At 36.0% G+C, this 10558-nt stretch overlaps 1 protein-coding gene across 1 annotated transcript in view; it reads right to left on the reverse strand.

The window, feature by feature from the left end:
• Positions 1 to 6: 6 nt before the first annotated feature.
• The window catches only part of STK26 (serine/threonine kinase 26), a gene marked incomplete at its 5' end in the record, with an annotated part of 22795 nt that continues 12243 nt past the window's right edge, over positions 7 to 10558 (reverse strand). Inside the window, 9 exons of the mRNA XM_024750029.1 lie at positions 7 to 483; positions 1543 to 1679; positions 1762 to 1824; positions 2249 to 2342; positions 3384 to 3532; positions 4628 to 4813; positions 5732 to 5889; positions 5975 to 6083; positions 10539 to 10558. The exon at positions 10539 to 10558 is cut by the window's right edge and continues 7 nt beyond it. Of these exons, the coding sequence (XP_024605797.1) occupies positions 459 to 483; positions 1543 to 1679; positions 1762 to 1824; positions 2249 to 2342; positions 3384 to 3532; positions 4628 to 4813; positions 5732 to 5889; positions 5975 to 6083; positions 10539 to 10558 (941 nt within the window). The remainder of the gene's footprint in view (positions 484 to 1542; positions 1680 to 1761; positions 1825 to 2248; positions 2343 to 3383; positions 3533 to 4627; positions 4814 to 5731; positions 5890 to 5974; positions 6084 to 10538) is intronic.

The raw sequence follows: 10558 nt of genomic DNA on the forward strand, positions 1-10558 counted from the left end.
CCGCCTCCCCACCAGTAGTCATTTTTAGAATATGCTTGTGTTTAAAAAAAAAAAAAAGCTTTTTGAGGCTTGATGATTACAAAAGTTGAATATTTAGGATGACTTTGAAAGACCTGTATGTTTCATAACTGTACAGTTAACTAAAGATCAAAACATGAAAGGTATTCATTCTAGTAACTTAAGTAATAATGATACCTAAAAGCAAAACTGCATCTCAACATTTACTAGAATACAGGTGAAACTATAGTATTAAAAGTTATTCCTTACAAAATAATCTCTTTAAAATATAAAATGATAAACACCATCACAAAATAGTTGAATAGCTTCTTCCAAATCTTCAATGTCGCAAAGATCCAAAAGGCACGTGGAGCTCATGAGTTAAGCATTGTTAAGCTTGAAGTAGCTTTGGTGGGTTTCTCTGGGTCCATATGAAATAGAAGCCACTAACAAGGAGTTTCTTAGGGGGATTCATCTGCTGAACACCTATAAAATTAAGAAAAACTTAAATTGATATACAACTATGCATGTGTCTATTTTACATCTGTATGAACTCTGCAATGAAAGAATTGATTCAGCAAACAAAAATTGTATTGCGTCTCATCATGTAAACGTTAAAATGTAAAGCAGTTCAAAAATCCCTTCTGCGTCTGATTTTACAACTTCCAATTGATTTGTTTGCAAATTGGAAAAGAGGGGAGGTTTCCACTAAAAACTAAGGGATTTTAAGAGGGGCTTTAGCTGATGAGTATAAATAGGCTTTATCAGCCAGAAAGATCTAGGAGATTATGTGTTTTACAGGCTGTATGGTTTGTTCCAACTTGATCCCAGCAGCATCACAAATACAAAGGAATATAAAGATGCACTGAGAAGCAATATAATGGGATTAAGGCTAAGATTAGTAGTGCTTTTTACAACTTGCTTGAGCTAAGGAGTTGTGTTTGTATATGCATACAAAAGTCTTGTTTTTAAAGGGAATTTAAAAATTAAATGTAAGAACTTTATTGAATGTGAACAAAGTTAAAGCAACAGTTCAAGAGGCAGTATAGAAACTGAAATCAAACATAAGAACCTTTTAGAGTCTTCATTTGAGTTTCTCTACCTAAAATCCTTAACTTTTCTTATGGGGGTTAAACTTAATGAACTTTAGCACTGAAACAATGTGAACAGCAGTGTGATAAGAGTAGTGGCAAGAATGAAAGCATTCCTCAATGGTATTTACAAGGGTCCAAATAAGAATATGTCCCCTGACCTTTTGTCTGTACTCCTACTAACAGGGAGAGGGGAAAAAAAAAAAAAAAAAAAGCCAGGCCATTTCGTTCAGTGGAAAACTACCTTGTAATGCCCGAAGATAATAATTCCAAAAGCTAATGTTTAAGATGGGCAACAAACAAAGAGTTTTCAAGCATATGACTATTAAGAATTGACTTTGTTAGGAATAAACAGAATGACTCAATCAAGTAGGTAATTATATTATCGCATCATAAATGAACATGCAATAGAAAATGTCAAAATAGTTTTTTTAAAATGACATTTCAAGCTTACTTTTGAAATTTTTCAATTAATTTCTTCACCATTTTATCTGTGATGCCAGGACAGGCAGCTTCAGCCACAGCAATACTTTTCTCCAGTTCTTCGATTGCCTGATTCCTGCTAGCATTATTCTCATCCTGCTGTTTAAGCTGAGAAAGATCAATAGCTATAACATTTAAAATTATTATACTTCTTAAAATAGATATCCAAAGCTAATGAATCTGTACTTACTTCAGCAAATGCAGGTGTGATTATCATAGACAAACAGCTCAGGGTTTGTACAAGATCTTGCTCCTTTGAACAAACATTACAGATTATACACATGACATTAAAATAATCATTCATGTGCATTCATTGGAATCCTCCTCCCAAAAGACCCAATACGGGGCAAGTTTCCATGCTTTCTTCCCATCACTAATTCCCATCCGTCATCCATAAGTTCTCTAACTTAGAGGATTACAACTGATATACACGATTCCAATGGGTTTAGATATCTCTAGGTAAAATGCATTTTAAAACATACCAATCGCCACTTAAATGACTTCTATGACCTTTCCTTAATTAGCTCAAAACGAATGGCAAATGAAACCTACCATGGACACAGTGAGGTAGATGAGCGTTTAGGGGTATTAAATTCTAACAATTTTTGGCCATCATAATCTCACTATATAGTTTGAAAAAGTCTACCAAGAGGAAGTGATCATCTCCATATACATACTGCCCCATTCTGTAGTTTCTTTGGATCGGGCTTCTTTCGCACGGTGGTAAAGCTCCATTCAGGATGAGTATTATTTTCCCTGCTGGTGGATTCCCTAAAGAGATTGCCAAAGATACTTCTGTAAGTTCCTAAATGATACAGCTTGGTGAAAATACCTAATCAACGCAGCCAGACTCCGAACGGAGAATTGTCCCGATGTATAAAAAATCATTTGATCTCAGTTTCAAATCGACACTGCTTTTTACTGAAGAATAGCAATGGTTCTCAACTCTAAGTGTGTACCAGAATCACACGTGAAGGTCTCTTACTATATATAAAGCCCTGCCCCAACCCCTTCCCACTGACTAGATCAGGATCTCCTGTAGCGTGGCTTGTGATTTTTTTTTTAATTTTTATTTTATATTGCAGTATAGTTGATTTACATTTTTGAAAGGCTCCATGGGTGACTCTCATTGGGCAGCTAAGGCCAACAACCATTAGAACAGAGTAAAAACAACTATCCTGGTATTTTTCAGACCTTTTAAAAGTTGGGCAATTTCTCATAAATGCAAGTAGTATATCTAAAGAAATTTGGTGTTGCCTTTGTGTCAATTCAGCTAGCGAAGGAGTAAATTAAATTATGGACTTAGAGGTTAAAATGTTAGTATAAATGCTGCAGTTAAGAAACAATGCAACTTTTTAGGGTGTACAAATGAGATATAAATGAATATTTCAATGTCCCGGTCTGATCACGGTTTGGTACATGGCCAAGAGCTGGGAAACGTTAGTTCTCCAGAGGGATTTTGCAGGTTGCCATCAAAGTAAGAGAAGACATTGCTCCTCATCACTTTGGGCAAACTAGTAAAACACCTTAAATCGAATCTTGTTCCAAAATTTTGTAATATACTCAAGTATCCACTAGGGGTTAGACCGAGGCCATTCAAAACTAAAGCAATTCACTTCTAAGAAAAAAAACGTGTTTCCAAATTCATTGTACTTCACAGACGGTGATTTTAAAAGATTTTCACAGTTTCTAAAGTCAGACTTTAGAATAAGGTTTATATTTTATGCTAGAGAAAGCATATTGGATCACAGTTAAAATATATGCAATATTAAAATGGGCTATCTACATAAAAATTAAATAATTGGTACATACGAATCAGAGCCCTCAGAATCAGATTCGTCATCACTGTGTCCTTCTGCCTTCCATCTCTTAAATCGATCTATCAGTTCAGTCAGATAAGAAGTCTTCTTTGAATTTTTTACAATGAATTTATGTTTCAGAAGCTCTTTAGCTGTAGGACGCTAAGGAACAAAAAAGAAAGGATGCATGAATATTTCTAGGCTCTTTTGATTGCAAGGAGTGATAAGAAATCACTTCAGCTATTAAGCCGAAAGGTGTAAAAGTATGTCTGCAGATATGAGGATAACTAAAATGCCACAGGACAATAGCTAATTCTATTTTTGAAGTGGCTCAAGGCAACCAAAATAAATTCACTATTTTGGTACCAATTTGCTAAAGCCCAATGGGCAAAAGGTGGCCTACCTACTAGCAACAGGCAGCAGGGCTTTCTTAAAAGCAGAGAAACACATGGCAGGACTTTGATAATTAAGTAAAAATTTAAAAACGTTTCAAAATAGTGCTTTAAAATACTTTTATTATATTTACTGTAAATTGGAAAAAAGGGTGAAAACTAGCAAGGCTGTAACTTTGTTAATTATCTGTACATATCATATGACCCCCTTCTTCATCACACATTAATTCATATCGCATCTAAATACAAACACCAGGTGCTGTGGGGGATACTTTTCCCCCTAGTATTTTATTACTATGAGAATATCCATTAGCAACTTAAACATTGTCACATCAAATTCAGTTCCTGTATATTTCTAGTTTCTCGAAGTCATCGGGCAGCTTTATTTTCAAAACAGTAGAACAACTGTAATCAACTTTGCCAAGTAAATGAATGGAGCTCATTAGACTTCAGGAAACGTATACGACTTCGTGTTGGAATTTCTGAACATTAAATAAAAAATAGTGAAACGCAAACAACTTTTCATGAAAAATGAAAACACACTTGAATAAAAATCATTGTGACTAGTTATACATATACTTTCATAATGACACCCTAGAAAATGAACTTTATTTCCCCCTGAAATAGGAAATGATCAACAGAATAAAGAAGCAGCTAGGGACCATAGAAAAAAGAGAAAAAGATGCAGGGGAAGGAGAGAAGGAACTACGGATCTTGTCAACAACTGAACAAAATTAGCAACACAGAGGGAAGAATCACGTTCCTGATGGATCTTAGACAGTTTTCACAGGCACTGTTGAACAAACCACACTGGCTCTATGTAGATCTGATCATAGAAAATAGTAGTCATAGCATATATACTCACAAATGATGGATCTTTGTTCAGGCAAGCATCAATAAACTCCTTAAAGGATTTAGTAAAGTCTCCGACAAGAGTTGGAGGATTGTTTTTTGGAATAAGAAACAGAACTCTCATAGGATGCATATCGGAGTTAGGTGGCTCTCCCTTGGCTAGTTCAATAGCAGTAATTCCCAGTGACCAAATGTCAGCCTAAGGTAAGGAGGAAAGAACAATTACCTTGAAATTCCATTCCAACATAATGCCACAAAATAACCTGTGGAGTCTAATGGTCATACAATATGAAAGTGTCTCAAGAAATGTGATGTTAATAAATTTTTATTAATGTAATTCATTTATTTAAAAAAATGATCAAATACTCTACTTTGTGTCAGGTACTGTATTCTAGGCACTGAGGACTCAGGTGGTGACCAAACCAGACAAAATCCCTGCTCTCAAGGGGCTTATGTTCTAGTAGAAGAGACAGATAAATAAATAAATAATAGGATGTCAGATGGTGCTAAGTTCTGTGAAGAAAATAGTAAATCAGGATAAGGGAATAATGAATAAGGTAAAAGGGCTGCAAATTTACACAGGATGGCCAGGGAAGACTGTTCTGTGTAGGTAATGTTTAAGCAGAGACCTAATTGGGAGAAAGGCTATTCCAGATAGAGGGAGAGGCAAGTGCAAAGGTCCTGAGGCTAGAGGGGACTTGCTGTGTTTATGGACCAGCAATGAGGCCACTGTGGCTGAAGCAGATAGAAAATAGAGGGCCAATACAAATTAATTTTTTAAAAACTGGAAGTGAAGAGAGATCAAAAAAAAAGAAAATAGAGGAGAGTGATAAGAGATGAGCCAGAGGTAGACAAGGGCCAGACTGTAGAGAGACACATATGTGATAGTAAGAACTTTGGATTGTATTCCAAGTAGGATGAAAGGCCACTGAAGGGAAGAAGGTCCAAATATTACCAGCAACAAGGGAACGTATGATTTACCAGCAACAACTGACATGACTCTAGCTTTAGGAATACTTTAAAAGGAAGGAGTATTAAGGCAGTTTATTAAATAGGATAGTACGCTACACAAAACTTAATATTAAAAACAAAATAGTTTGTACAGGTAACACTTTACTTTTGAGTCATAAGCTGACTGCTGGATAACTTCAGGAGCCATCCAAAATGGTGTTCCCACAAAGGTATTTCTTTTAATTTGTGTATCTGTCAGTTGGCCAGCAACTCCAAAGTCAGCAAGTTTCACATCTCCTTGTTCTGAGAGCAAGACATTGGCAGCTAGGAGGGAAAAAGAGATGAAAAAACCCTCAGCTTCCTCAAAATGCATCCGTTTTTCTCAGGTTCACATTAGACTTCTGTATACCTTTTATGTCTCGGTGAATTTTCTTTTCTGAATGCAGGTAGTCCAGACCTTTCAAAATTTCCTTTAGCATGGTAGCGATCTGGAACTCATCAAATGGACCAGCTCTCAGCTTAGGGGGAAAAACACATACATACATATACATGTAAAAGTTTGGAACAATGAAGTTCGAACTTGACATTCTCTTTGAAATAAGAGAATCGCTTAGATATATGAAGCAGTTCTGTTTATTAAACCAATATTTAAACAAATGAGAAAAATTTAAAAGGTGAGGAAAGTTAAGTCAAAGGGCAGAAAGGGTTTTTTAATGACTAAGTTTAATCTTGAAAGATAGTACAACCTATATACTAGCTCCAAATCCTAAGGTTCTTAAATATTTACATCAAAGATCTAAGAAACATGCTTAAATAATGACAGAACTAGATTTCTTTTTCTCAGATAGGAAAAAAGAAATCAGCTACTTAAATTTTGGCATTTGCTGTTTAAAACTTATTAAATATTTACACCGAACTGATTTTTAGATCAGACGGTCCATAAGATTTTTGCAGCAACCAAATTTGATCATATAGGTCAGCTGTAGCACAGTTCTTAGCATTTGTGTATTTCAAAAACATTGTAAAGCATAGAGCCTTTTTTGAGACTCAGATTTAAATTTTAGCTAGGAATATAATAATTAAACTATTCAGACTTTCATTGTAAAAAATATCAAATTATGGAGGGATACGTTTTTTCAAATAAATGTAACACATTTCCCTGTACTAAAGCCAGTAGTTTTAACTGCAATACAAGGAAAGCAATGATTAGGTTTCAGGAGAATTTGTAATGGAATATCTGAAAATCTCTCCTTAAAATAAATGGTTATTTTAAAATTCTGGTACCTCATAAAGCACAAACAGTGGACTGTACAATATTATTACAGGAAAGGGTGGGAATCTAAAGTCAGAGCTGAGGTAGAGTTCTGTTTGCTGGAAGGAGGGAAGAGGTGGTGAAAATCAAATATTGCCCACTATGCCTCACACTGGGAGGGATTCACAGCTCTTTGGCACCTTCTGTATTTCATCTTTCATGAATGCCATATTTATTCTGAATAAAGGGCACTTTCATGTTGAAATTTAACAGCTTAAAATAAAAACCACACTTCGGTCTCACCATTTAATATTAACTATGCTCTGGATATATAGTATACTCCAGGGATGTTCATAGTTCAATAGGTGCCTTTCCTAGGTAACATTATCTGTTTACTTTCAAATATATCAACTTCCACCCCAAAAGTTTCTTTTTAAACAGCAGTGATTAAAGTCATCTAAAAGGTGAAAATGGCATACTATTTTACTGATTGCTGGCAATGAAATTCTGAGGTACTACCAAATAAGTTAAAGATAAATGTCATACTACTTAAGATTAGTACTTAGTATCACTGATTATAAAATGTTGACAGGGCCAGAGGAGGTATACCCTCAGTCACTTAGGAAATTGGGCAAGGTCCATATAAAAGATACTAGCTATCATTCTGAAGGATTTCTAAAAGTGCCCTGGATAATACAGAATTTTTAAAATATATTTAAGTAAAAACAAACAGAAAAGTGGTTGCTTATCTGGTATACTTAGGTCCAGTTTAAAATTCAGTAAAAGTAAAATCTCACTTAACTGGGTACCGGAGGGGGATGGTAGGGGCGCCTGGGTGGCAGGGAAATGGGAATGGGGTGGTGGTAGAGCTGCGTTTTTCTTGTTCACTATCAGACAGAAAACTGTCCCAAACCTTGTGGTGAAAATGTTTCCTTAGCCATGATGATAATGATCAGAAAAGGAGAAATAAGGGAGTTGGAAAGAGAAGGAAGGTAAAGTAGATGGAACACAGATTGCTTTTTAAAAAATTTCCAATGCAACCTTGGGAGAGATGACGCAAGATCTTGGTCCACTGTCCCTGGAGCGCACAACTGAGCTTCTCTCCAAAGACTGAAGACCATATCATGTCTCTAATAGCTAACACTTCTGCCCCCAGGGCAGTGTACTGGCCTTGTGTGATTTGCCTCTGTTGTCAACTGAGGATATTCAAGAGAGGGACATTTTCCCTTTCAGAGACTATCTACTTGTGGGCTTGGGGGTGTTCCTCATACTCTTTTGACTTCCAGCCAGTCCCTAATGCACCATGTTTTGTTATGCTTTCTCTTACAGTTAGCATATTGTTTCCAACTTTTCCCCTTGGTGCTCATGTTTTATTCTCTTAACCTTATTATATGTGTTTTTGTTGTAAGTCACTGCAATTCTATTTGGAAAGAAGTAAGGTATAATCAATTCAATAAAATAATGTACAGTATGCTCAAAGTCTGTTCACATACAACTAATTATTTTTGTTAGAATGGGAGGGAATCTTGAGGTATACACTATATAATGTTGACATCAATACTGGTCATAATCATGTTCCATTAGTCAGTCACCAGTTTAAGGGATGAACACTCTACCCAGCATCCCTCCTGATTTCTCTTGTCCCTGGTAGCAGTGCCCTCCTCTAAGCCTGATCCTTTCTTAGATTCCCCCAAATGATAGCATTCATTTGTACAGGACTATATATGAAGAAGAAGTAGCACATTTTCTCATCACTTGCTCTGCCTACAAAGTCCAGTCAAATGAGGTTTATAATTAAATCACAATATCATTAAGCGTTAGGGCTAGAAAAACAGAGTTAGAGAGATTACTCATCTAATTTCTTCATTGAACATTTGAGGCACAGGTTAAATGGCTTGCCCAGTATTAGCCAGCTAGTCAATGGCAGAACCAGGACTAGGATCTAGGTCTCTTGATTTTAAGAACATTTTAAGTTCATTGAATTTATGCTAATAGGTATTTGTTGTATTTAGGTGGAGATCAGAATGGCAGAATGAGATTATGATCTCACAATCATTTCATTCAGAGATTTCATAGAACTGACCAAACTACTACTGGGGATACAGATTGTATTAGTTAGGGCTGGGCCAGTGTCCAGTGCTTCACATTGCTATCAGAAATCCGATGAAAGCAGTGCACTAGCTTTGCCAATGCCTACAAAACAGGGAAGTGACATGGTAAGCACTTTTGGGGGCAGTTAACTGTGATAAATTTGGAAAGGGTTCTTAATATTTAAGAAGTGGAAGGAGGCTCGTGGAGCAATTGTGAGGCTTCTTGTGGAGCTAATGAAAAAATTATTGTGTAATCAAACCATGTGACAAGAGAAATAGAGCTGAGATCATTTAACGGCAAGAGGAGAATGAGACCAGACTCCATAGGCATGAAGGATTATTATCCAAAGAAACACCAGTTATGTTCTCTCACTAGAGAGGAGAGAGAAAGAAAAAAATGAACTCTAGCTTTAGGATATAAGAATTACATTAGACACAAGGAAGGATGACCTAACTCAGCAACTGATTAAACTGCGATGAATTCCTAGAAGATGAGGCTCTCCATCAAGTTTAATTACCATTTCTTTAGAATGGTTTAAGTATGGTTCCATTTAAAGGGAAGAAAATCGCTTATGGTCATTTCTGTTCACAGGATTATCTGAAACTTTGGAGTCATTGGCAGTCAGGATGAAAGCCTTTAAAAAATATTTGATTACTTTTAGTCAGAAAAACTCATCTCCACTTTAAAAAATAAGAATTAAAATTACTTTTAGAAACAGCAGACTCTATAATTTCAAAGGCAGAAGCATATTATATAAAAGTCATATTATATTAAACATGGAAGAGGAGCTTAGTGCAAATTCTTTGTTTTATAGGACATCCAAGTCCAAGGAATTTATGTGTCTGGTTCACAGTCACAGATTTAGTTATAAATAGAGCCAGCGCTAGAACCTCAAACTCCCACAGGCCAGCCCAGTGGTTATTCTACTACACAAACTTGTCTCTAGTCATTCATATTGCATTTTAAATACAATGTCATATTAATAAAGATTTAAAAGGCGGGGAACAACACTGACAGAATCACACCACTTGGGGAAAACAACCAGTGTTTCTCAAAAACATTTCATGCACGAACATATCTTCATTGGTTAGAACTTCTCCCGCATACTGCAGGATTGTAGCAGCCTGGTCCCTGCCCACTAAAATGGCTGTGGCACTTCCAAGTCATTGTGACAAAGGTGCCATCACATTTCCAAATGACCTATAGAGGGGCAGAGAGAACTCTGCAGAGAGCTGGGTCTGTAGGCCTTCTTGGTCAGAACCCAAGAGCCAATTTTAGAGACAGTTATCTGAATGATATCTTTTTTAAAAATCTAAGAACACTGAGTCTTCTCAGGGATAAGCATGTAAAGTAAAACTCTAAACTGATGGCAACTGTCACACACTCATTCCTAATTTGGGGGGAATTTAATTTTATTAAGCTGTTTGCATTTCTTATATACTTTAAGAATGCCAGCAATGTGCAGAACCCTGCAATATAGCTGAACCTATATAAGAGTAGTAGTCCTGAAGACAGAGTGAACATATTAACTAAACAACTGCTTAGCTTGTCCAAAAACCATTGCTTACTCCAATTAAAAGAAAAAAGTACAAGTATGGATATATGTGTGTAATTATTTAAAAATACTTACAAGATCCAGTGCTGAACCGC

This window comes from Neophocaena asiaeorientalis, unplaced genomic scaffold (assembly GCF_003031525.2).
Source record: "Neophocaena asiaeorientalis asiaeorientalis breed wild unplaced genomic scaffold, Neophocaena_asiaeorientalis_V1.1 scaffold366, whole genome shotgun sequence".
Classification (NCBI taxonomy): Eukaryota; Metazoa; Chordata; class Mammalia; order Artiodactyla; family Phocoenidae; genus Neophocaena; species Neophocaena asiaeorientalis.